Source organism: Epinephelus fuscoguttatus, linkage group LG3, assembly GCF_011397635.1.
Source record: "Epinephelus fuscoguttatus linkage group LG3, E.fuscoguttatus.final_Chr_v1".
Lineage (NCBI taxonomy): Eukaryota > Metazoa > Chordata > Actinopteri > Perciformes > Serranidae > Epinephelus > Epinephelus fuscoguttatus.
This window is the reverse complement of record NC_064754.1, coordinates 23,468,895-23,496,881: the sequence shown is the minus strand read 5'-3', so window position 1 is coordinate 23,496,881 and position 27,987 is coordinate 23,468,895. Positions and strand designations below refer to the sequence as shown.

At 41.1% G+C, this 27,987-nt stretch overlaps 1 protein-coding gene across 3 annotated transcripts in view; it reads right to left on the bottom strand.

Moving 5' to 3' along the window:
- The window catches only part of dclk2a (doublecortin-like kinase 2a), a 70,631-nt gene that overhangs the window by 15,313 nt on the left and 27,331 nt on the right, over positions 1-27,987 (bottom strand). For 2 of the 3 annotated variants that reach the window (XR_007449017.1, XM_049572343.1), the window contains exons 3-8: positions 20,571-20,700; positions 17,285-17,383; positions 16,741-16,791; positions 10,073-10,167; positions 2,569-2,656; positions 1,986-2,091 (exon numbers count right to left, since the gene is read on the bottom strand). Coding sequence is in view for 2 of the 3 variants with exons in the window: in XM_049572343.1 (XP_049428300.1) it covers positions 1,986-2,091; positions 2,569-2,656; positions 10,073-10,167; positions 16,741-16,791; positions 17,285-17,383; positions 20,571-20,700 (569 nt within the window). In the remaining variant the exon portion in view is untranslated. The remainder of the gene's footprint in view (positions 1-1,985; positions 2,092-2,568; positions 2,657-10,072; positions 10,168-16,740; positions 16,792-17,284; positions 17,384-20,570; positions 20,701-27,987) is intronic. The other variant, XM_049572344.1, reaches the window with a different exon arrangement.

Genomic DNA, 27,987 nt, shown 5'->3' with positions numbered 1-27,987 from the left:
TTCAAGTTTGTTCCACCTCCCATCAGATGTGTGCTCTGCTGCATCCGTAACCACACCCGACAGTGATGTCATTTCTATACCACCGCAGCAAGCTGAGAAGTCAAATCACTGGAGATCTAACCAATCCAGAGGTTTTCTTTTGTTTTTTCATTGTTTCTTATTGCAAAATATACATAATGAAAATGCTACAAGGGTGGCACGGTGGTGCCACAGCAAGAGGGTTGCCGGTTCGATCCCGGGCGTGGGAGTCCTTCTGTGCGGAGTTTGCATGTTCTCCCCGTGTCAGCGTAGGTTCTCTCCGGGCACTCCGGCTTCCTCCCACAGTCCAAAAACATGCAGATTGGGGACTAGGTTAATTGATAACTCTAAATTGTCCATAGGTGTGAATGTGAGCGTGAATGGTTGTCTGTCTCTATGTGTCAGCCCTGCGATAGTCTGGCGACCTGTCCAGGGTGTACCCTGCCTCTCGCCCGATGTCAGCTGGGATAGACTCCAGCCCCCCCGCGACCCTCAAGAGGATGAAGCGGTTAGAAGATGAATGAATGAATGAATGAATGAATGAATGAAAGCGCTACAACTCGAAGGTTCTCTACAGAGTTTTTGACCACTAGTGGTGCCATGGAGCGATGTTTTGATTAGGGCTGCCCGCTGAAAGTCAAATATTCAAATAATCATTTGGAGACCCATCAATCGACTGAGATTCTTCAAGTTAAGCAGTCACTCAGCAGCTAAATCTGCGGACTTTTCGGTCCTCAGATTTAGCTGCAAAGTGAGCTTCCATTTTCATGCTGCTCTCCAGTGCAGGCAGCTGCAGACCCAGACCCAGAGTGAGTCTGAGTGGAAGAGAGGCTTTGCCTAGCCAGGCTCAGAGATAACATTAGCTTCTGCTTCTGTCTAGATGTGGCACATTAGCAGCTCACAGCAGCTTGATACAATACAGTCTGACTTTTGTTTGATATCTAGTGTCTGCAAAAATTGCTGCACATTTTCCGTTCCATCCTTAGCATAGTTAGCACACACTATCTTGGAGCATTAGCTGGCTTGTTCACTATATTATGTGAACACTGCTGTCACCTCAAACACCTGTTCAAACTCTCAAACTCAAATAAAAGCAACAAATTGTCAAATATTTGTATTGAACAGATAAATCAGATTCAACTGACATAATGTTGAGTCGGGTAAAGCTCTAGTTTTGATGAGTGGGTTCCTGTTTTGTTTGCATCTCCTGCTTAATAACACACATGAGGACGCAATTGTGCGCACTTGAGCATGCAAGTCATACAACACACACTCCTGCAAACTGTTTTCCCCGATTACGAAATGTAGCAATGCACTAGCAAAAGCCAGAGATGTATGAATGTAGTAAACATAAGCCAAGTCATTCTTCACCTTAGGAAACAGTATAGCTTTTGATCAGCTACATCTCGCAGTCTTTATTCAAGACTATAAGATGCTGCTGAGAGCTCAGAGAGCTAGTAGGTGGAATTTAGAAAAACATTTACAAAGCTAAATGTGACCAAAATAAACTGAGTAAGGAAATTAATTCAGCATTGTTTCCTTGGCTTCAATGATACACACAATGCATTTGGGTCACAAATACTTACTGTAAACAACTGTTTGTTTACAAGGTACTTCACTGGGAACTTTAAGTTCTTTCCAGGAAGGTGCATCAGATTGTGAACACACACACACGCACACACTTTAGAGGTCTCCGCTCATCATCATCTCTCCCTTCTGCCCGAGCACTGTGTTGACTCAGAGATTAAAAGGCTAATGAAGTGAATTCACCGCTGGGTTTAATCCGTGGGATATTTCTGTCTCCACAATGCCTGTCATCAGGACTTAAAAACCCTGATGGAGCAGTTACCGCACGCAACGCACGTCTTATTAAGCTGCACAACGCGGCACCCTGCGGTGAGATCACTGCAGACGGCTGCCAACTGTGCACTAAACATTCGCACATTGAGTTAATGCGTTGCACCTACCTCTCCACACACTCTTTGACCACGGCGAAGTTGCCATCTCCGATGACTTTGCCAATCTTGTATTTTTCTAAGATGGTGGAGGCAGGCAGGTAGCGGTTTCCATTAACTGCTGAGGAGAGACAGAGGTTACAACAGGCAACAGACAGGCTGTTTATTAAAGCTAACGGAGCTCTGGCAGGAACTCAACCAGTTCTCAGACTGAATTAAGAGACCACATGCTGTGCAACAAAACAACACAGACACCAAGATGCACAGCGATCTCTACTAGTCTTCCTGTGGCAATTAATGAAGTGAACATTAATATTATGTCTCCACACACACAGCCTTAGAATCATTTAGATAAGTATCTGTTCACACAGCAGCAGGATGTTACCCTCCACACACTCCTTGTCACTTTTGCTGGATAAGCGAATTGTGAAATGTGCCCTGATGGGAAAGCTGAGGATCAATTTTATGTGATAGTCAATGTCACTTCTACATGCTGGAGGGTGAGGGAGTCCATGCAATAGTGTCTTAGTTGGCAGATCAGGTGAATGACTCAGACAAAAAAGCAGAGGAGAGGGAAGGAGAGGAGAGGACGTACCCTCTGGACTCAGCCGATTGGTTTGCTCCTGGTGATTGTTCAACGAGCCATTTACATTTGAGGACGAGATGTGATGTGACGGAGGGGTCTGCAGGATGCAAAAAGACACAAAAATAGAGATGAGCACTTGGCCTGAAACAAAACCCACAGGAAAGTCACCATGGAAATCTTAGGCATGAAAACTTGCTATACATGGATCAAAGATTGATGATTTGATGGGGCATATTTTTTGTTACCTTGACTTACGTTGCATAAAAATGTTCCAGACTGCAAGGAAATGAGACTAGTTGACAAATATCATGCTCAAGACGTACACTTTTTTTCAATTAATGTCAATTCATAAAAATAAAAAGCACTTAAAAGGTCCAGTTTGTAGGACTTAAAGGAATATGTTGGCAGAAATTGAATATAATAAAATAAGTATGTTTCCACAGAATCCCTCGCTATCGGATCATTATCTGATTACTTTTGATTTCTTTTTACTCGATTACACGCCACTCAGCAACAGTTACTATACTAGATGTTTATCAGATAGTGCTGTCGCAAAATTTAAGGAAAAGATTACTCCGTCATTAAATTCAATACCAAGTCCCTCAGTAACAGAGGTTTCCTGTACCGACTTTGATCATTTTGTCGATAGCGCTGTAGGCTCGCTGCGAACAACACTTGACTCTGTAGCTCCTCTTAAAAAGAAGTTAAAAAAGCAAAGAAAGTTCGCTCCTTGGTATAACTCTCAAACCCGTACGTTAAAACAAATATCGCGAAAATTTGAAAGGAATTGGCGATTAACCAAACTGGAAGAATCTCGTTTAATCTGGACAGACAGTCTCAAAACTTATAAGAGGGGCCTCCGCAATGCCAGAGCAAACTATTACTCAGCATTAATAGAAGACAATAAGAACAACCCCAGGTTTCTTTTCAGCACTGTAGCCAGGCTGACTGATAGTCAGAGCTCTATTGATCCTTGTATTCTTTTAGCCCTTAGCAGTAATGATTTTATGAGCTTTTTTAATGACAAAATTCTAACTATTAGAGGCAAAATTCATGACCTCCTGTCCTCAGATAGTACCTATCTAACCTCAAACACAGCTGTAAAACCTAATATACAGTACAGGCCAAAAGTTTGGACACACCTTCTCATTCAATGTGATTTCTTTATTTTCATGACTATTTACATTGTAGATTCTCAGTGAAGGCATCAAAACTATGAATGAACACATGTGGAGTTATGTACTTAACAAAAAAAGGTGAAATAACTGAAAACATGTTTTATATTCTAGTTTCTTCAAAATAGCCACCCTTTGCTCTGATTACTGCTTTGCACACTCTTGGCATTCTCTCCATGTGCTTCAAGAGGTAGTCACCTGAAATGGTTTTCCAACAGTCCTGAAGGAGTTCCCAGAGGTGTTTAGCACTTGTTGGCCCCTTTGCCTTCACTCTGCGGTCCAGCTCACCCCAAACCATCTCGACTGGGTTCAGGTCCGGTGACTGTGGAGGCCAGGTCATCTGCCGCAGCACTCCATCACTCTCCTTCTTGGTCAAATAGCCCTTACACAGCCTGGAGGTGTGTTTGGGGTCATTGTCCTGTTGAAAAATAAATGATCGTCCAACTAAACGCAAAGCGGATGGGATGGCATGTCGCTGCAGGATGCTGTGGTAGCCATGCTGGTTCAGTGTGCCTTCAATTTTGAATAAATCCCCAACAGTGTCACCAGCAAAACACCCCCACACCATCACACCTCCTCCTCCATGCTTCACAGTGGGAACCAGGCATGTGGAATCCATCCGCTCACCTTTTCTGCGTCTCACAAAGACACGGCGGTTGGAACCAAAGATCTCAAATTTGGACTCATCAGACCAAAGCACAGATTTCCACTGGTCTAATGTCCATTCCTTGTGTTTCTTGGCCCAAACAAATCTCTTCTGCTTGTTGCCTCTCCTTAGCAGTGGTTTCCTAGCAGCTATTTGACCATGAAGGCCTGATCTCTTAACAGTTGTTCTAGAGATGGGTCTGCTGCTAGAACTCTGTGTGGCATTCATCTGGTCTCTGATCTGAGCTGCTGTTAACTTGCGATTTCTGAGGCTGGTGACTCGGATGAACTTATCCTCAGAAGCAGAGGTGACTCTTGGTCTTCCTTTCCTGGGTTGGTCCTCATGTGTGCCAATTTCGTTGTAGCGCTTGATGGTTTTTGCGACTCCACTTGGGGACACATTTAAAGTTTTTGCAATTTTCCGGACTGACTGACCTTCATTTCTTAAAGTAATGATGGCCACTGGTTTTTCTTTAGTTAGCTGATTGGTTCTTGCCATAATATGAATTTTAACAGTTGTCCAATAGGGCTGTCGGCTGTGTATTAACCTGACTTCTGCACAACACAACTGATGGTCCCAACCCCATTGATAAAGCAAGAAATTCCACTAATTAACCCTGATAAGGCACACCTGTGAAGTGGAAACCATTTCAGGTGACTACCTCTTGAAGCTCATGGAGAGAATGCCAAGAGTGTGCAAAGCAGTAATCAGAGCAAAGGGTGGCAATTTTGAAGAAACTAGAATATAAAACATGTTTTCAGTTATTTCACCTTTTTTTGTTAAGTACATAACTCCACATGTGTTCATTCATAGTTTTGATGCCTTCAGTGAGAATCTACAATGTAAATAGTCATGAAAATAAAGAAAACGCATTGAATGAGAAGGTGTGTCCAAACTTTTGGCCTGTACTGTATATTTAGATTGCTTCTCCCCAATTTCTCTTCAAGAATTGACCGCATTGATTTCTTCATCTAAATCATCGTGTCTCTTAGACCCCATCCCAACTAGGCTACTTAAGGAGGTCTTTCCTTTAGTTAACACTCATATATTAGATATGATCAATATATCCTTATTAACAGGCTATGTACCACAGTCTTTTAAGGTAGCTGTAATTAAACCTCTACTAAAAAAGCCCACCCTGGATCCAGAGGTGTTAGCCAACTATAGACCAATATCTAATCTTCCCTTTATGTCAAAGATCCTTGAGAAAGTAGTCGCAGACCAGCTGTGTGATTTTCTCCATGATAATAATCTATTTGAGGAATTTCAGTCAGGATTTAGAGTGCATCATAGCACTGAGACAGCACTAGTTAAAATTACAAATGACCTTCTGATTGCTTCAGACAAAGGACTTGTCTCTGTACTTGTTTTATTAGATCTTAGTGCGGCGTTGACACAATTGACCATCAAATTCTACTGCAGAGACTGGATCACTTAATTGGCCTAAAAGGTTCTGCACTGAGCTGGTTTAAATCTTATTTATCTGATTGTTTTCAGTTTGTTCACGTTCATAATGAATCGTCCTTACATACCAAAGTTTGTTTTGGAGTTCCGGTTCTGTGCTCGGACCAATCCTATTTACTCTATATATGCTTCCTTTAGGTAACATCATTAGAAATCACTCTATAAATTTCCATTGTTATGCGGATGATACACAGTTGTATTTATCGATGAAGCCAGAAGAAAGTAATCAATTAACTAAACTCCATAATTGCCTTAAAGACATAAAAACCTGGATGAGCACCAATTTCCTGATGTTAAATTCAGACAAAACTGAAGTTATTGTTCTTGGCCCCAAACAACTCAGAGACTCTTTATCTGATGACATAGTTTCTCTAGATGGCATTGTTCTGGCCTCTAGCACTACCGTAAGAAACCTCGGAGTAATATTTGATCAAGATTTGTCTTTTAATTCTCATTTAAAACAAACCTCACGGACTGCATTTTTTCATCTGCGTAATATTGCGAAAATTAGGCCTATCCTGACCCGAAAAGATGCAGAAAAATTGGTCCACGCTTTTGTTACCTCAAGGCTGGATTACTGTAACTCTCTATTATCAGGTAGCTCTATTAAGTCCTTAAAAACTCTCCAGCTAATTCAGAATGCAGCAGCACGTGTACTAACAGGAACTAAGAAACGAGATCATATTTCTCCTGTTTTAGCTTCTCTGCACTGGCTCCCTGTAAAATCCAGAATTGAATTTAAAATCCTACTGTTAACTTATAAAGCTCTAAATGGTCAAGCTCCGTCATATCTTAAAGAGCTCATAGTGCCTTATTATCCCACCAGAACTCTGCGCTCTGAGAACGCAGGGTTACTCGTGGTCCCTAAAGTCTCCAAAAGTAGATCAGGAGCCAGAGCCTTCAGCTATCAGGCTCCTCTCCTGTGGAATCATCTTCCTGTTACGGTCCGGGAGGCAGACACCGTCTTCACATTTAAGACTAGACTTAAGACTTTCCTCTTTGATAAAGCTTATAGTTAGGGCTGGCTCAGGCTTGCCCTGTACCAGCCCCTAGTTAGGCTGACTTAGGCCTAGTCTGCCGGAGGACCCCCCCTATAATACACCGGGCACCTTCTCTTCTTCTTCTCTCTCTCTCTCTCGTATTCTATTACTGCATCTTGCTAACTCGGCCATTCTAGATGTCACTAGCTCGGCTTCTTCTCCGGAGCCTTTGTGCTCCACTGTCTCTCAGATTAACTCATATCACAGCGGTGCCTGGACAGCGTGACGTGTGTGGTTGTGCTGCTGTCGTGGTCCTGCCAGATGCCTCCTGCTGCTGCTGCCATCATTAGTCATTAATCATACTTCTACTGTTATTATACACATATGATTATTGTCACACTTGTATACTGCCAGATATTAATACATACTTTCAACATATTGTACCGCAGTAGCCAGAACTATAACTATAATATTATTACTTTCAATAATGTTGTTGTAAGCTACTGTCATTACCTGCATCTCTCTCTCTCTCTCTCTCTCTTTCTCTGTCTCATTGTGTCATGTGGATTACTGTTAATTTGTTATGCTGATCTGTTCTGTACGACATCTATTGCACGTCTGTCCGTCCTGGAAGAGGGATCCCTCCTCAGTTGCTCTTCCTGAGGTTTGTACCGTTTTTTTTCCCCGTTAAAGGGTTTTTTTTGGGGAGTTTTTCCTCATCCGCTGCGAAGGTCATAAGGACAGAGGGATGTCGTATGCTGTAAAGCCCTGTGAGGCAAATTGAGATTTGTGATATTGGGCTTTATAAATAAAATTGAATTGAATTGAATTAAATTCTTTGGTGTTTTATCAGATGAAATTTAGGAACATTTTGTTTTTGTTATCTTAGAATGAGCTGTTTATATCTACATAGAGAGCAGGTCCTCATCCATGAAGGGTGCCATGTTGCACAGCCACGGACAAATCAGATAGTGGCTAGATAGGGCCATTTATGTTTTCGTGTTTTTGTGTTTGCATCATAGTTAGCAGCCTCTCTGCATTAAGCAGCGTAGGAAAAACACTGATTTTTAACATTAAACTGCTTTATTCAATGAGTTTACCAGTTTAAATTACTGGGTCTGTTTGTTTGGAGATGAAGGAACCTCTGTGGATAATTCAACTCCTAGTAAAAACCTCCTGAACGTCTGGAATTTAAGTTACCAGAGAAAAAAGGGTGCACATTGGCAGGTGCTGGGCTAGTGGTCCGTCGGCCATGTGCCAAACAGCATTAGATAAACTCTGATTTGTAACGTAAAACTGCATTAGTCAATGTTTATACCAGTTCAAATCACCGTGTTGGTTTGTTTTGGAGAGGAGGAGACCTCTGTGAATAATGCAGCTTCCGGTTAAAACCTCCTGAAAAATTAACACTGAAGGAATCCTAATGGAAGAAGTTTCAGCTGGTGACAATCTGCAATCCTCACCACTTGATGCCACTAAATCCTGCACACTGCTCCTTTAAGAGTTGTAATTCGAAAATATTCAACATTCTTAAACTAGAAAACTACCTATAAAGACTGCTGCTCACAAAATATGACACATTGCTTCAAACAGTACATGTACATTAAACCTAAAATATTATTTACATAGTGAACGAGGTCTAAATCAAACTTGGCCTTTAAAATGTACAAGGTGTTAAAGCTCCTGGAATAGATCTCCTCCTCGATTATCCACTCTCATCACTGCACATAAAACCATTACGGCTCCAAATGCATGATTCATTTCTTAAGAGCGTCATTTCTGCAGAGCGCAGCAGTGGCAACTTCAACATCTTATGGCTATATTTTTTGAAATGTCAGCCATAAATGCAAGCTGCCAGCATTAAAATAAGACAAGTGATCTTTTCCATTATGTTCTGTACCTTACTGCACCATAACGCACATTACCTTATAGTAAGGATCTATTATTTAGTCTAAAAGGGTCGTCCTCTGGAACAAGGTAGGAGTGTAACACAGTCAAGATCTATTTTACTACTGGATACATAAAAAGGCTTCTTCTCTAATAAATAACTTCTTCAGGTGGCTTTAGTTTACCTGACCACATCCAAAATAAGCAACCATGTCACTGACATCCTCCTGCTTCCCCAGTTTCTCAATAAGTGTTATATTACTCTGCCCTTTTTGCCAGCGAATTTTAAAGCTGTCAGTAAATCATAAAAATCTAGCATCCTGCCAAATGAATGTGGATGGATAAGTCTTTGACTGGGCTTAGAGGAATGGTGGCACTCTGGAGGAGGTTTGCCAGCTGGCTGCGGCCGTTAGAAACTGTAGTTTGGGGACTAACACACAGCTTACAGAAGAATCCATCAATAAATCAGATTAGTATCTCAGACTCGACCAAAAATACATCACAGAGCTGCAGTGAGGCAGAACATGGGCTGTACATAGACCTGTAGGTCATACACGACTGTCAGTCAGTGACTTGATGACTTGACTTTACATAGCCTTATTTTAATATTGTGTGATATGTAGGTCAAAGTATGCAGGTCCTTAAAGTACCACCTTAATTTATGCATCTTGTACAAGCATGTGATTCATGAAGAGATGGAACATTTCTAACACTGACTTGATTTACTCTGAGGTAGCAGACCTGCTCTTTACCAAGTGAGTTATAACAGCTATGGTAGATAAAGGTTTGACATTTTTAGGAGGACAGATCCTGCCTGAAGACCAGCCATTGAACCTTGAAGGTAACCACTGTGGACTGGTGCCTTGAAAAGTCAGTCTTCATTTTTGTTTCGTATCTTGAGCAAGCACACAGAGGACCTTTTTTTGTGTGTTTATGTTACTCTATGGCCACCGTAGGCGTTCATACACACTTGGAAAGGGAGGTATGACTCGAGGTCTACTCAGTTGGTTGTAATCTGCATCTCACTGCTAGATGCCACTAAATTCTACACACTAGTCCTTTAAAGCGAGCTTTATGTGGACTCAGGTGACAAACTGCAACAATCAACTACAACCTACCAATGGTGCCAAATTTGCAAGTTTCTATCAGTAGTTCTAAGTAATTTCAGTCTCTGTCCGTGTCCGTTACATATTTCTTTTGCTCAGTGATGTGTCCCTCATGTGTACAAGACAGATTATAAATGCACACCTACAGTATATGTTTTAAAAACCATATATTGCATAATAGATATTGTTTTCAGTTGCAGATGCAAGTTGTGGGTGTCTGCATGTAGCATGTGGACACACATGGATGTGTCTTACCTTAAAACTGGGGACGGTTTTAGGGCTGGTGGGAGACGGAGTGGAGGACTTGGTGGACTTTGGAGTTGAGATCTGGCTGCCTGAGATACCGTTTACTATGTGGAGAAAAACAGAAAGGAGGAAGAGTCAGTATCATTGTGAGTACAACTGTTTAAATTTACATGGTTTGTGCAGTATGTACACAAACGTGTGTGTGCATGTGTGGCTAAAACTGGTTGCCAGTGGCTTACCATATATTAAAACTAGAATTACCACTTTACGGTTGTATGCCTTCACGCACCAGTCAAGTTTCTCTTACATGTTACATTAAGATCTGCAAAAACCTGGCTGCTTCACACACATCTTTACCTCAGCAGCACAGAAGATCTACACAATCAGCACAGTTTCAAGGTGGGCACCCAAGATTAGCATCACCAATTCAGCATCTGACCAAATGTCTCTCCTTCTGTTCCTGAGTTATAACGCTGAGTAATGTCCAGAGAAGTGTTTTATGTAGAACATTATGATGTTACAATCAAGTTGACCTTTGACCTTTTGGATATAAAATGTCATCATTTCATCATTATATCCTATTAGGCATTTGTGTGAAGTTTTGTCATAATTAGCGTTAGAATTCTTGACTTATGGCCAAAAACATGATTTATGGGGGTTACACTGACCTTGACTTTTGACCACCAAATTCAAATAAGTTTATTCTTCAGTAAAAGTAGACGTTTGTGTCAAATTTGAAGTAACTCCTTCAAGGTTTTTTTGTTGTTGAGTCCATGAGACTCTGATGGATGTAAGGTCACGCTGACCTTGTGCCAACCTCAATTGAGATTTTAAATCATGTCGTTTGGTGCTTAGGGGCTCTACTGTGTTTTGCTGGTTGATGTGCAATACTGTAATGTGTAGTATGCGTTTTTATGTTTTCTTTTAATGGTGTATGGTTTTAATTTCTTCTGGGTTATTAATGTAGGGCAGGGGACAATAAAGTATACTGTATCGTACTGTATCGTATTGTATCGTATTGTATCATAATGTACCTTTGACCACCAAAAACCATTCAGATCATTCTTCAGTCCAAGTGAATGTTCATGTCAAACTGGAAGAAATTCTCTAAAGGTATTCTTGAGCTATCCCATTCACAAGAATGAGACAGTTGAGGTCACACTGAGCTTGACCTTTGACCACAAAAATCTAATTAGTTTATAATTAAGTCTAAGCAGATGTTTGTGCCAAAGTTGAAGAAATTCTCTCACGGTGTTCCTTAAATATCATATTTCTGAAGATTTTATGGATGCAGGTCATGCTGACCTTGACCTTTACACCTTGACCACCAAAATCTAATCAGTTCATCCCTGAGGCCAAGGGGATGTTAGTGCCAAATTTAGAGAAATTCCTTCAAGGTGTTCTTGAGATACCGCGTTCACAAGAATGGGACGAACAATCCGAAAAACATAATGCCTCCAGTTGAAGCTATCTCCAGTGCAGAGGCATAAAAATGTGTAGTTTATTTTCTTAATGAGTCATGTTTTGGTTTTAATGCAAAGCACCTCATGGAGCTGGCTGTAACTTTACTCACAGACTCAAACTTTCACAAATCTGCAGCGCAGCAGGTTGCAGATTCTCTATAAGGGGGAGTTTGTAGGCTACTGGTGTTACGACTGCATCTTTTTTTAAAGCTGCTGGTTTCATTTGTGCTCCTAATGTTTTACATTTAACACTTTTGCCATCTGTTAAACAGCAATAAAAACTTCCACCACAAGTAACTACAAATGTTTACCTTCACACAAAAAACAAACAGCAGCTGTAAACAAGCAAAACCCACAGTTATAGCACCCATTACTCAGTGTCACAACTGTAAAATCTATGAATTTCATTTCTTGTAGATGGGGTACATCACAGGCTACAGGTCGTAACTATTGTTACTTTAATGTTGAACTACATGAAAATGAGTGTTTGCCTGAAATGAACTGGATTATTACCACTTGTGCTACTAGGTAACACATATCCATGATATTCTTTAGTGTGTAACACAAGGAGCAGAGGCACGCAGCAGGGATGAGAGCTTTTACTGTTGAGTGATTCATTCTCTTAAGAACAGACTATTTCTGCCTCCCTCTCTGTTGGTTTCTGGCACAAATACAGAGACATAATGCGTCAAACTTTAACTCAAAGTCTCTTCATCTGCATAAACCCAGCTGAGCTGAGGAAAATCATTTCACACTGCCTACAGGCTGCATCTCTGCACTGCTGTTTCACAGTTTTTGTTTCATTGTACAATCACTTAGAGGTTTTTTTCCACTTAACTCTCCTCTGGGTATTTATCTTGTTTTGGTAAAGGAGCCTTTGAAGCACTATTTGAAGAAATCTCAAACATGGTACTCGCTTTTAATGTTTCAGAAGTACAGTTTAACTTTTGAGCACCTCAGCTGCTACAGATGAAGAGGCATGTGATTTAACTGTTCAGTAAGAGCAGGATTTAATTAACTCAGCTGAAGAGGAAGTCTAATCAGTTCATGGCTTTGAATCAGTGGATTCTGCAGCAGCTGGCTTTCAAATTAGATAGATGTGTATAATACATGGCATCACGAAGACTAGCCTGGGCCAGAGGAAGGGAGAGGCAGAGAGAAAGAAGAAAATAAAACCAAAAGAAAACATTACATAATGAAGACATTAAGATCTTTTAAAAGTTTCACACAGGTTCACATCACTGAGGGTATTTCACCTCCAACCAGAAGGACAGGCAAAAAACTGGTACTAACTTTGTGGTTCTTAGATACTAGGGTTAACGTGTAAAGTCTAGCCTGAGTGTGTCACCTAAAGAGAGGCCATTTTGTTACCTAAATCAAAAACCTTGAGGACATCTAATCAGTTTGTCAGGCTACCCCACCTGTAAAGGGGCGTCTCACACCTTATTTCTCCCCTTTTGCTGTTGTACTCCATAGGAGAGGTAAGTGACATTGCGCTCATAGTAATTTCCATGTTTTAGCGCTGTTAAGCCTAAACATATTGCGTAATATGCTAACATATTCCTGTGTCACTTAATTTGTGTAAGAGCTCAAGTTTAAATGGTTGTATGTGACGAAGGATTTTGTTTTCACCTCTTGCTGTCAGGTTGTGTTGATGTTTCCTGTGTTTTATTGTACTGAACTGAATGAAACATGGTCACCCTTTTGCTGTTGTACTCCACTGTAGAGAACTGTCAGCAATAAACGGAGATCGCCTCTTCATATCAACACAACACAGACAACATTAGAGTCCACTGGTTACATATAACCTACCGCAGCTCCTTTTAAAGTAAATAAATCAACTGCGTCATTGTTAATATCGAATATTATTTATGTTTAACGGCCAGTGACGGAGTCTTTGTTTGTTGACAATCAGTATTTCTTTATGGCAAGTGGAAGAAATTGTAGCCATCAAAAACTGCAGATATCTCTGACTTGAACTGACAACTAGGAGGCTGAGGTAAACGGTATTTCCTTGATGGCTGCTCATAAGTACAGTCTTAGACTCACAAGTCAGTCTTTAGACACTTTGCTTAACTAAAGACTGATGACTTTCTCCCTGATTTTGTGTTTAGACGGGCGGATACAATTTCAGAGTTTAAGAAAACTCCCTACGTTGTAGAACCAATAGTAAATCTGCAGGGCGGTCCTTTGGTGGCTCGCTGAACTCTTGTGCTTGTAAACATAGTCCCACTAGAAACACGTGTAGCGGTACAAAATGGCTCAGCCACGCTCGCAGAAAAGTGGATGTTTGTCACGTTTGCGGCGACACATTCTCGCCAACTAAAAGAAACAAACATAATCTTTTACAAGGCCATGACTCATCCCTCCGACCGGACTATAGAGGGAATCGCCTTGTTGTTTACAAATACTTCCGGGTAGAAAACCAGCAGAGCTTTTATACATATATATATATATATATATATATATATATACACAGTACAGGCCAAAAGTTTGGACACACCTTCTCATTCAATGCGTTTTCTTTATTTTCATGACTATTTACATTGTAGATTCTCACTGAAGGCATCAAAACTATGAATGAACACATGTGGAGTTATGTACTTAACAAAAAAAGGTGAAATAACTGAAAACATGTTTTATATTCTAGTTTCTTCAAAATAGCCACCCTTTGCTCTGATTACTGCTTTGCACACTCTTGGCATTCTCTCCATGAGCTTCAAGAGGTAGTCACCTGAAATGGTTTCCACTTCACAGGTGTGCCTTATCAGGGTTAATTAGTGGAATTTCTTGCTTTGTCAATGGGGTTGGGACCATCAGTTGTGTTGTGCAGAAGTCAGGTTAATACACAGCCGACAGCCCTATTGGACAACTGTTAAAATTCATATTATGGCAAGAACCAATCAGCTAACTAAAGAAAAACCAGTGGCCATCATTACTTTAAGAAATGAAGGTCAGTCAGTCCGGAAAATTGCAAAAACTTTAAATGTGTCCCCAAGTGGAGTCGCAAAAACCATCAAGCGCTACAACGAAACTGGCACACATGAGGACCGACCCAGGAAAGGAAGACCAAGAGTCACCTCTGCTTCTGAGGATAAGTTCATCCGAGTCACCAGCCTCAGAAATCGCAAGTTAACAGCAGCTCAGATCAGAGACCAGATGAATGCCACACAGAGTTCTAGCAGCAGACCCATCTCTAGAACAACTGTTAAGAGGAGACTGCGCGAATCAGGCCTTCATGGTCAAATAGCTGCTAGGAAACCACTGCTAAGGAGAGGCAACAAGCAGAAGAGATTTGTTTGGGCCAAGAAACACAAGGAATGGACATTAGACCAGTGGAAATCTGTGCTTTGGTCTGATGAGTCCAAATTTGAGATCTTTGGTTCCAACCGCCGTGTCTTTGTGAGACGCAGAAAAGGTGAACGGATGGATTCCACATGCCTGGTTCCCACTGTGAAGCATGGAGGAGGAGGTGTGATGGTGTGGGGGTGTTTTGCTGGTGACACTGTTGGGGATTTATTCAAAATTGAAGGCACACTGAACCAGCATGGCTACCACAGCATCCTGCAGCGACATGCCATCCCATCCGCTTTGCGTTTAGTTGGACGATCATTTATTTTTCAACAGGACAGTGACCCCAAACACACCTCCAGGCTGTGTAAGGGCTATTTGACCAAGAAGGAGAGTGATGGAGTGCTGCGGCAGATGACCTGGCCTCCACAGTCACCGGACCTGAACCCAATCGAGATGGTTTGGGGTGAGCTGGACCGCAGAGTGAAGGCAAAGGGGCCAACAAGTGCTAAACACCTCTGGGAACTCCTTCAAGACTGTTGGAAACCATTTCAGGTGACTACCTCTTGAAGCTCATGGAGAGAATGCCAAGAGTGTGCAAAGCAGTAATCAGAGCAAAGGGTGGCTATTTTGAAGAAACTAGAATATAAAACATGTTTTCAGTTATTTCACCTTTTTTTGTTAAGTACATAACTCCACAAGTGTTCATTCATAGTTTTGATGCCTTCAGTGAGAATCTACAATGTAAATAGTCATGAAAATAAAGAAAACGCATTGAATGAGAAGGTGTGTCCAAACTTGTGGCCTGTACTGTGTGTGTGTGTATATATATATATATATATATATATCTCACATTTTTCACATCACTGTATCACCGTTTAGACTAATCCGATGTTTGTAAAGTCTATAAACGCAATCACTGAACAAACATTACTATTTCTTAGCCGTTAGCAGTGTCTGTAATAGGTAATAACTCATTAAACGGTCCGTGAAAAAAATATTTTTTCCAGTGGATATCTTAGTTACAACATGGTTGAGCTAGCAAAGCAGTTTTGTGTTGCTATGTGTGGTATTTATTCAGTTTTGAGAAATCACGATGTCTAGAAAGCATCAGTGGCTGCAGCTGACAGGGACAGCTAACACTAGCAGCAAAGCAAACATCAGGATGTCATCTGTTAAAAGCCTCCCATTGTCGGATATGACATGAAACTACTCCAGTTAGCTCAATCATGTTGTAATTAAGACATCCGCTGGAAAAAATATTTTCTTCACAGATGAGCACACGTTTGATAAAACAGAGTTTAATCTCTCGGCATCCATTTTCAAGCTCTGTGTGTGTTTGTTTCCTTGCGGACGAGAAAAGGGGGGGCGCACATTTCCGAGAAGGCGTGTCCTTTTCAAAAATGCAAGAGGCGTTGCTTTGTTGCCGGCCATTTTCGCCGGTGTGTTAAACACACTTTAGAAAGAAGTGTCCCTAGACTATCAGGAGGCGGAGATCTCTGATTGTCTGGTGGCGAGACTGGTACAGTCTGAACTACATCTTATTAGGGTTCGGTGACTGGCTGAGGACATCCCCGGTTATTGATTTCGGGGCAATTTATTTAGGAATTTCTGTCATTTTATTTAGCTAATTCAATGGTCTGTTTCCAAAGAACAAGTGAGAGTTGCTGCTCAGCAGTTAAAAAAAAAAAACGTGCAGATATAGGTGTTGCAATGCGAGACTGACAGACCAACCAGCCCACTGACTGACAGCATTTTAGTGGGATCTCTTAAAACACAATGGACAGCCTTCGTTCAGAAGAGCAGAAGAGAGCCCTAAAGCTACGAGAAGCTTGTTTTACTCAATAACTCAGTAATTACGGGAGTCAAATGATGTGGCAGGTGTTTAATAAGGCAAACTGTGTGACACCTCACCAAACTCACCTGGGGATTTGATTGGAGACTGACTGGTGGAGTAGTGGACAGGCTGTCTTGCTGCAGTGTAAGAAGCAAGAACAAAACATAAAAGAGCAGTCAGGCAGATATGATTAGGTATAATAGATATACATTAAAAGTGTGTGAACTTTTAAAGCTATACTAAGACAGCAGGCACTCCAAACTGGCAGCCTCTCAAATACCTCTCCTTTAAACTGACGTAATGGCTTGTCATAGAACACTAATTACTCAGCAGAATGTCACCACCTCTTAATGCACCACACAAATTGCTTAGTCACTCGTCACAACTGTTGAGAGTTCAGGATGAGGCTGCTGAATAAAAAGGCTTTTACTCAGCCTGTCAAGCAGAAATGACCTTACAGAGCTCCTCTGGCATCAGATAAATGGGATTCTTTAAATATATCTGTAAAACATAATGTAATAATTCGCGAAACCTGACCTTTCAGATTGTCTACTCACGAGTTAGTATGTTATCATGCATGAATCTCTCTTAATCTAATAGTTTCTATGTGTGCACAGTCATGCATCTTACCTGCACCTGGGGACTTGCTGCGTCGTGAGGGCCCAGGGCTCTTAGTTGTCCGGTTCGGAGTAGCAGAGCGGCTGTGTGACGACTTCAGCACTCTGCATTCTGGAGGGACAACAGGCTCAGGGTCACCAACGCATACATTAACCTTCCCCTACAAACAAACCAGCTCTTTCTTCTCAGTCAGAGTTAATGTGGTACAGTTACGCCCAACAAGCTGCTGCAGCAGGGATATGACACTGGTGATGTTATTTATGTCGCATGATTTTATGAATGCTGATGACACTTGATTATGAGGACAAAGAGGCAGCAAAGAAAACTGTTTTAAAAGCACAGAGGAACAAATTAATTAGCTGATTTTTTTGTTTCCAGTTACAGCAAGTGATGACAACATTTTCACACAGTGCATCATTATCATTTTTACATTTTCAGCACCAGTACCATAAACATACTTTTTTGGATACTGTATCATGCCGATACCTGACCTCCCATAACTCAGGAAAGATGTCGTCCCCTCTCTTTCTCTCATCCATTTCATGTCAATCTATCTATCCTCTCTGATACAGGCAGAAAAGCCCCCCCAAAAAGTTCTTCAAAAGGGAAGATGCCAAACTTGAATGTTTCATAAACTAAGCAGCCATACAATAAATGATTTACATAATAAAAAAAATATCTGATTTCATTCCAAGTAAAAAAGATGATGAATGTGTTTTAACAGTAGGGGTACTGCTACATAAGGGTGCATAAGGAGGTAAAAAGGGGAAAGCTTTCTGGGGTCCAACTGCTATATGTGTGTGTGTTTGGTGTATTTGGGGTGGGCCATGGAAGCCAGCAATAATCATTTTCATCATAAATATCTCATCCTATTGATATTTGATAACCAAATTTTATTTAGACCAAAATATTCACAATTACTTACAAAAACAACAACAACTTTTTTTGTATTTATTTATTGTGGCTTTCGTAGAATGTAGCCTGTTTCATCATGAAAACCCCCACTTCTAGAAAAAGGTCTTCTTTTTTTTGCAGCTGTGGCAGGAAAAAAAGTGGCCGGCCACATGACCCCAGAAATTCATCGATCTTAACTATGAACTCATGTTAGAGTGAATTTCCTTGCTAGGCCTGGACCTGCACATAAATTGAGATGCCAGAAAAGATAGTACAAGAAAAAGAAATCTGGAAAAGGCTTTAAACCCCAGTAATAATATAATGATCAACTATTTTCAGTCAACTCAAAAAGCTGCTCCCTGCTAGGCTAGCCAAGAGGAAGCCTGGTACGAGTAAAGCAGATTTTGGGATGGCCCATTCACTGGACCTCTTCACAGGCCCAGCCATTTGTTTTGGCAGGCCTGGGACCAAAGACAGAAGTCTGATACACAGCCCTTATTTTTCCTATCAAAATGCTGTGATTGGACAGGCTGGAAAAATAATTTGCTGGCCACAAAACACTCAATAACTCTGATAATTACTTTTACACTACATTTAATTACACACATTTGTTGATATCCTTGGTATGATGTTGCATTTCAACTGATCTGTAACTGATCTGAGGGGAATATCCCGTCTGTAAAGAGTCCCACTACCCATTAACACCTACATCATTTAAACTAGCTGGCAGAATTGAATGACAACAATCACAATTGATTTGTTAAGAATAGGAAACAGATTCTCACATCAAGATCTGGTGCACACTGGTGATACCGTTTACTGCCAGATCAAAGCAATCACAACAGCTTGTGTTTTCCTCTGGAATATAACAATTAGGCTAAAATGATCACCACACGCCATGAACACATTTGGTTTTTATGGTGTTTGCTGAATGCCACAGCTGATTTTGTGGTGGTGCTGCTGTGTGTGTGCAGGGAGAGCAGATGTTGAAAAGAAGCTTGTGGTGAACTTGTCAGGGCTGTGTTAATGAGGGTGGGGGTGGTGAGAGGTATAAAGTAATGACACACACACACAGGGAAGAAAAAAACACGCCCACAGAAGCACACCCACATTCCTAATATGTTCCCCATGCTATTTATCACCAGATGTATATTTCACTGACGGATTAAAAGGGGCTATCAATTTAGTACGTATCCTTGTATAGTGTTCATATGAAACCCTGACAAACCAAAGCTTTTTCTAGGGCGAGAAATTTCTGCTTTTGTTTTTTTGTTTTTCACTTTAGCTGCACAACTGAATTCTCCTCTTTAGACTGAAGAGATTCATGACTGTGTACTCAGTCACTAACAAGAGATTTGGAAAAAGTAAGATATATTTCAACAAAGACTGACACCTCTGACACAAAAACTCATAATTCCTGAGGGTCTAGGTGGTAATGGGCTGTTTCTCTATCTGCCTCCTCTGATTACACCATTACAACATAAACTGCTGTGCCTTTTTTACACTTTCTATTGCACAGGTCATTTTCTTCATCTGTATTCTTTCCATGTTTCAGCAGCAGAGTGTGTACTGGACCCATTTTGCAAAAGGTAGAGCAGCCTCTGTACCTTCAGCAGAGAGCACAGTGTGCCTTTTTTGTTCTCTCAAAGACCTAATTCTTAAAAGTGGAGCACAGGAGTGTAAGTGGGACGAAAGCTCCAAACTATCTTGCGATGCACCATCACTCATCCTCCATGATAGTTAACACAGTGGGTGTAAGGATGTGCCTCCCTGTTGTTAGCTAACCTGACAAAACAAAACAAATTTAACAGGATGTTGGGATGTGTGTGGAAACTTTGGACTGTTGCTATAATAAACTCCCTTCTCCTTCCCCAGAGGTTGTCCAGTGTTGGTTGAAGTTCTATTTCGCCTTGACAGTGAATGCATCTGCTGGTTTAAAGAGGTCATACCCTGCCTGAGTGCTCTCGAACTTTCAGTGGTTCTCCCACGAGATAAAGGGGTGAAACCCAAAAGAAGACGTGCATAATATAATACTGTATGCCAGCCCTTGTAAATGTATAGGTCTGATTCTTTTCTGTAGATGCAGGGCTGACTACTTAATCTACTGTATATGCTGTGTATAAATACAAAAGCTGACTTTCCACCATCAAAATAATAATTTGAATGAAATAGCAAAGAGAATCATATAAGAAAGAGCATGTCAAACACACCCACACACAGTCGCACAAACCTAATATCCTGCTGTAAACTTCCTAAAGGAAAAGAGCGTTGCAAGCACTAGTGAGGGGAGACTGCTGAGGAAGGACAATGAGACGAGAACACACACACACACACACACACACACACACACACACACACACACACACACACAGATGGATGTTGAGTTAGTCTTAGTCAGGCCTACCAGTCATAAAGGCTGTGGAAGCCTTACCACTGTGATCCAACACAAAGTCGTCCTGGGCATAGCGGTACTTCTCCGGCCCGCATGCTATGAACACGTCATCGTCCCCAAAGAAGTCCTGCAGGCAGATAATCTGAAGGAGGAAGGGTAAAGAGAATGTTATGATATTCAGAGGAGGCATTGACTGAAGTAATATGATCCTCGATGTAAGTGTAAAAAGTAGCAGTACGAGATTTCAAATTCTACACAGTGGCCTTAAGATAAAAACATGCATGTGCACAAACACAGTGCAACACAATATGCAGTTCGCACCACTTTGCTGTTTGGCAGTTGGAGGCAGTGACCAGCAAGAAACGTAGCAATGTGTTAGCAACAGTAAGGATTTTTTTTTAATCTGCTTTGTATATGTTATAGATAAGTAAAGAAACCCATTCAGTGTGTATCTGTAAGGCCTCAAGGAAACACACAATGCATTTTGTTGAGAAACACTGAAGGCAAATGTAGCCTTGTTGTGCCTGCTCTAGGTGGAGCTAATTCTGACTATTTTGTATATTGTTTAGTAGTTAAACCTACAGCATGTACAGCGTGTGCCCCACTTCTCGCCCAATGTCAGCTGGGATAGCCTCCAGCCCCTCCTGCGACCCCTAACAGGATAAGCAGTTACGGAAAATGAATGAATGAAAGTGGTTAACGTGTGATTAAGTTTAAGCATAAACATGTTTTGAAGACTCAATGTTTTGAAGCAAAGACTCGCTAAAAAACAACTGGTTTTGTTGTCTGCAGCTTGGCAGACATCTCGCCTAGTTGTCAGGCCATCCACCATCCCCTTCATCTCTGCATGACAAAGTTAGCTCATACACTCTTATTTTAGAAAAGTTGACAAGATACGTATGGAACTTAAGAATGTAACGTATTCCTGGTTTGCAAAAACATCTATTGCCAACATTTTCATCTGCCGACTGAGTTTCATCTTTTCTGATCCTTTTGGATGTAAATCCTTAACATACCGTAACTATAAACACAGTTATGAGGAAAATATGCATTTAAAAAGTACAATATAACCATCCTGCACATATCTACTATATTCAAGTACAGTACAAGTACCTCATAATTGTACTTAAGGGTAATGCTTGGGTAAATTTGTTACTTTCTACCACAACTCAAGGCTACATTCAGTTGTTGTAAGTACTAGAGTGGCTTCCAAAAAACCCTTAATTTATTAAAGTGGAAACAGACAACTTTCCAAGTTATTGTTGACACCGCTGTCGCAAAGACAAACAGATTGCTTTCCATTTTCCTCAGAGAGCAGCAATGGGGCTCTTTCTCTTTTACCAGGTAGAGTTACCACAGTTACTTTGGTTGTTCCAGCGTCTACCATTTCCTCTACTGGGAAAAGTAACTGCAAAAACTTTCACTGTAACTCTCGGGTAAATAGGGATAGCTAATGTGCCAAATGGCTGTCAGGGAAAATGAAAATGCTATCATCTTCATGTGTTGGCTGTGCAATGGTTGGCACTTCCTCTATAGTATAAATGGAGCCTTCTCTTTCCAGGCAGATCGTACCCAGTGGCAGACAGCATTGCCAAGTGAAAGCAAGGCTTATAGGAAACCAATCTAAATGTTGATGGTGTTATTACTCTATAGTCATTACATTGTGCAATCAACATTTATATTGATAATAATTCGCAATGATAAGTCAAGGCAAAAAACTTTAACAACAGTTACCACATTATTTCTGAAGGCATGTATGATGGAGTCTGGTTCATCTGTGTTTCTACAAGTTTCAGGGATGTCACATGATTCTGCTTTGGTTACATGATCCTAGAGTCTTAAGCTGTACACATGTGACCACAGTATGTTTGGATGTGAAATAAGTCCTTCACTTTGTGCTCATTGAAATAGGCCAATTAAAATCAAATCAGTGTGATGTAAGGTGACTGTGCGACTCTGTCTGTGTTTGAGAGAGACAGACAGAGCATAACAGGACGAGGTCAAAACAACCTGACGTCCAGAATACTGCAGAGTCATAGGAAAGAGGTACAGTACAGTTAGCGTTTGTGCCGCAGGGTAATTTGTCTTGCTTCTTCTTTTCTGTCTCACACTGTGATCGTCATTTTCTCTGCAGCTCAGAGCACTTTTCCTTTTACACCCACCATCAACCCCTGGAGACAGAAACGGGAGTTACTTTTAAACTATGGTGAGTTGTGCCCACACACACACACACACACACACACACACACACACGGAGACCTACACACATGCAGATTATCCCTCTGTTGCTGTAGGTGGACAAGTAGGAAGACAAAGGAGGAAAAGATCCGTTCATTATCCCACCCTCCTACCACACACAAGTGCACCCACACACTGCCAGGCATATGTACTGTATACTACACACACACACACACACACACACACACACACACACACTTGAAATGAGAGTAAGGAGGAGGAGTATGAGATGGCATAAGATTGTGGGCAGATGGATCCTCTGGGGGAGATTGGGGGCTAACACAGTGGGGGGAAAGTGTGTGTGTCTATATGTGTGTGTGTGTGTGTGTGTGTGTGTTTTAGATGGGTATCAGAGGGACTGGTGGTCCGGAAAAGCTAAATGACTACTAAAAAGCACAAACAGGGTCCGCAGTTAAAAAAAGAAGAGCTGGAGGCTGAGGGAAAAAGAGACAGAAGTGGAGTAGGAGTGAGACATGTGACAACAAGAATAGTAAAGGTGGAGGTTGAATAAATAAATAAATATCATTACAGTAGAGTTACACGTTCATTAATAATAAATGAGACACATCACATGACACTTCTGCATGTCCTACATTCAGACAGCATCAATTAAAAATGAAACAGAATGCAGTATCCATACCATGCACATCAATTATTAAAAAACAGTATTCATGGCCTTCATATGCCCGTTTTGTCTAATCTTCGAGGCAAACTGACGGCCTCTTTACACGACAACAAATAAAAAGAATCAGTGAGAGTAGAAGAGAAGTTTCTGTGCAATATGTGTCCATACTGAGGTGTGGCAGATTATTGGAAGATTTGACATAGCTGGCGTGAATGCCATTCTTTAAATGAGCTCTCACGCTGGAACTTGGCAGCTGATCGCCACACCATACTGTCAGAGCACAGGTGTTAGAATCACCATAGCAACTGCCCACAGGGATAGTCCGATGTATGTGTCAAAAATGGACTCTGCTGTAGTGATATAGTGAGACACTATCACATGCAAATATTAGCTATTTCTCATTGACCTCTAACCTTGCTCTATACACTGCTCCCTCCAGTGTGCAGACATTATCAATGATAACTCTGTCCTGTATTTTTCCATCCGCTCAGCGGGCTGTGCTGCCACAGAGCACACTGGTCATTTTTTTAAGGACGATGTGAGACAGCAACACAGAGGACTGCTGAAGTGAGCAGTGTCCCCTGGCAGGGAAACCACCGACCGTGGTGACATCTGCAGTCAGATGACCTTGGTGACAGCTCAAAGGAACAGTTTGACATTTTGAAAAATTCGCTTATTTGTTTTCTGGCAGAGTAAAAGGTGGAGATTGATGCACTTCTCATATTTTTCTGTTAAATACAGTGCTACAGTCAGCAGCCCGTTAGCTTAACTTAGCACAAACATTGGAAATAGGGGGGAACAGCTAGGCTGGCTCTGTCCAACTGTCCAACTGCCTGGCAACTGCTCGGGGGCAGAAAATAGTCCAGCACATAACCCTGAATGCTGAATTGTCTATTTTATGCTTCAGTTTTTTATGAATTAAACGATAACATTTTACTTGAAGGTATCTACATAAGAGTGACATGACACTGTCATAACTATGACATGACACGGTCATAAACTTCTGTTTTTGTAATGACAAGTTGACATTGTTTGGGATGTCCTGATTATGAAAACTTCACATTAATCAAAGTGACATTCCCAGAAGTTGTCTTTGTCATAACAACTTGACATTAACAAGAAATGCATCTATTTTTGTGAAGGTATCTACATAAGAGTGACATGACACGGTCATGAACTTGTCATAAACATTATGTACATGTCATAAACGTTTGTGACTGCTGTCATTAAGTGTCATTCTGTCTTTGTCATGACAAGTTGACATTAAATTGGTTTGGGATGTCCTTATAATGACAACTTTACATTAACCAGGATGACATTACCAGAAGATGTCTTTGTCATAACAACTTGACATTAACAAGAAATGCAACTATTTTTGTGTTTATGACAAGGTGACATAATGATTGATACAAAGACATCTTCCTGTAATGTCATCCTGGTTAATGTCAAGTTGCCATAATCAAGACATCCCAAACAAATTTAATGTCAACTTGTCATGACAAAGACAACTTCTGGTAATGTCACTTTAATTAATGTCAAGTTGTCGTAATCAAGACAGCCCAAACAATGTCAACTTATCATTACAAAAACCGAATGACACTTAATGACAGCAGTCATAAATGTTTATGACATGTACATAATGTTTATGACAAGTTCACGGCAGTGTCGCGTCATAGTTATGACAGTGTCACGTCACCCTTATGTAGATACCTTCACGTAAAGTGTTACCAATTAAACAAACAAGATATATGGGACTTAGTGAGCTTCAGAGTTGCGGGTAGGTGGATTTTTTGTGCTAAACTAAGCTAACCATCTCCTGGCTGCAGCTTCAAATTTAAGGCACACATATGAGAGTGGTATCAATCTCCTCATCTCACAAGAAAGAAAATGAACGTATTCCCCAAAATGTCAAACTTCTGCTGCAAGTCACGTGGAACTGTTAGAAGACCACAAGCCAGGCTCTGCATATTCACTTCTATACCAAACAAACCACGGCACACACTCCGACTAAACTGTCTCACATTCATTACACTTATTCGAATTCCAATTTGAATCCGAGGCCTTTTACAAGGCCAACTTATCTTGCTGCTGCCCCAGGACAGGCTTGTCCCCGCACCACCTGAGGCAGCATGCTCATTGTGAGGAAAAGAAACTCAGAGCTGGAATATTATCTATCTTTGTCGAGAAGGCCCCTGGCTGTATTCTCATTTACTTTCACCTCTACACACGCACCTCTCCCTCTCCAAGGCTCGCACTGCTGCGGCCTGTGATAAAGTACTTTTCAGCTAGCCTGTGATGCCCAGGGGAATGCAGGGGAAATGGAGACAGATGAGGGATGCATAGACACGGGGATAAAAAGACAAGTATTAGAAGAGGTCAAGAGGTTAATCTCTTAAAGTCTCTTAAATGATGGTGTTTTTACTTAAATGCACTTTTAAAACTGCACAATCATGAAGAATACAGCAATCTTTGAACAAATGTGTTCCATGATCATTCATTATTCATTTCTGAATTTATAATACAGGCAAAGCATGCAAGGTGAGTGAGGAGGTCTTATGAAATAAATATTATATCATTGCAAGACTTATAAAACTTAACATAAGTATAGGAAAAAAATAAGCATTACTGAAAGCACAACACAACAGCTGCTGAAAATCTTGTTTTTTGCCGACCTCCTGAGGTGTTACTTCTCACCCTGTTACAGTGATGTAGAAGAGTGTGTCAGTGCAGCGTGACATCACTGCTACCTGTGGTTACAGGTGCAACAAGGCACACTGCTAACCACACCCATGTGTTAAAATAACATGAAAGTCTTGCACATAGATGATTAAAGAGCACGTTGGTCATGCATGCTGGCAAATGATTGCCATCAGCTTATTATGAGTCACATTCACTGCTTATATTGATGTTGATGATTTAATAATGTTTTAATAATCTGCCAAGCTCTCAATCACTCATAATGTCCCCACTTTTGGTTATAATTTGATCCCTCCAGCTACTTGCTGCTATACTAGGTGTGTAGAGTGATTTTCTTTGCACCACCCCAGTCTCCTGCTGTTCTACTTTCTTATTACCCAATCTAACAACAGCTTCTTAACACTCCAGGGCAGTGCACAGATATTTTGCAGGGCAGGTGCTCAAGTGAGAAAAAAGGGCAACCCTAATATAATTATTTGTAAAAAATAAAGTCACATGCAGTAGCACTACTTTTACTTACTTAGCAATTTATTTATTTCAATACCCTTAACACCCATAGTAACTTCATTTCACAACAATGATATACTTTGCCAAAGCCTGGGGCAAACACTGTCGTTACCTGGCTGGCTGTCACCAATAAAGACAGGTCAGGGAGACATGGATGCTGCTCCACTCAGCGCTTGATTTGCGTGTGTTAACTGTGATGGCTGTGATAAGCAACGTCAAAGAGGGAGGGGCAGGGACTTGGTACAGTCTTGCAAAATTGACCCTTCGCTAAGTCCCGCCCCCAGACGCAGACTGGCCAATCATAACATAGCACTGGGCTGACTCAGATCAGGGTCCAACAACAACACAGCTGTGCTCCATTGACTCTAATGCAGTGGTTTCAAATTTCCTTCATTTTCAGGCTGGTTTTGTGGATTTGGAGCTAAATGTTGAGCCTGGGGCACGTCGTGTATTAATGATACTCGTTACCTGGCGAGGTTGGAAGACTCGCTAGCTATTGAAGATATAGCCTACTGAATGTATACACATGCTGCTTTTGCTTTTTAATGATTATTACACTGAATAAACACCGACCCTCCCTTCAACCAGTTGTGTGTCATCTCATTGTGCACAGAAGAACACTGTTTGACTTCCCCCTGAGATCCCTGCTACTGCTACTGCTCATCTGCACACACTTTGATGCCACACAGCTGGTTCAATATCAGCAAAGTTTCCCTTTATATTCATTGTCTTCTGTGGTGATCAGCAGTGATGTGGTGGTTCACTTTTACACTGATCTGTAGCCTATAGTTCGGCTTTAGCTTCTAACTATCTTTGTCTTTTTAACCTGTTGTTGCTGCTGAGACAGTTTGACATCCTGGATATATCCTTCAAACACAGACTGCAGACCCCTCTGTCTGCTTCTCTCTGGAATCACTGTCTCATTTTTCCAAAAATATGGTAATATTTCTTCAGGGAGTGCAGTTAGTTACAGTGTGGGCTCCATGTTTACTGCAACAGCTTGTCGGACCATCACAAAGGGTCAGGGCTTGGCGAAAGGTCAATCAGAACTCAAACAGAGATGTTGGCCCTTACAACAAACGTTTGATTGAGAATTGATACCATGGACCAAATTTAAAAAACTAAAATACAAACTGTGAAAAAGAAACAGAAAAAAATGTACAGCAAAAAGGGCACTTATCTAGTCAGAGACCAAAAAAGGAGGTCCTTGAGCATCACCTGGGGTCTATCTGTGCACCTGTCTGTCAACATTTGTCTTTTATGTTTGTGTAGACTGCACCTCACTGAAATGTGTCTGCCAAATTATGTTTTATAAAGTCAAAGTATAAAGGTTTTCCTTCAACACAACAAAAAGTCTGCAGC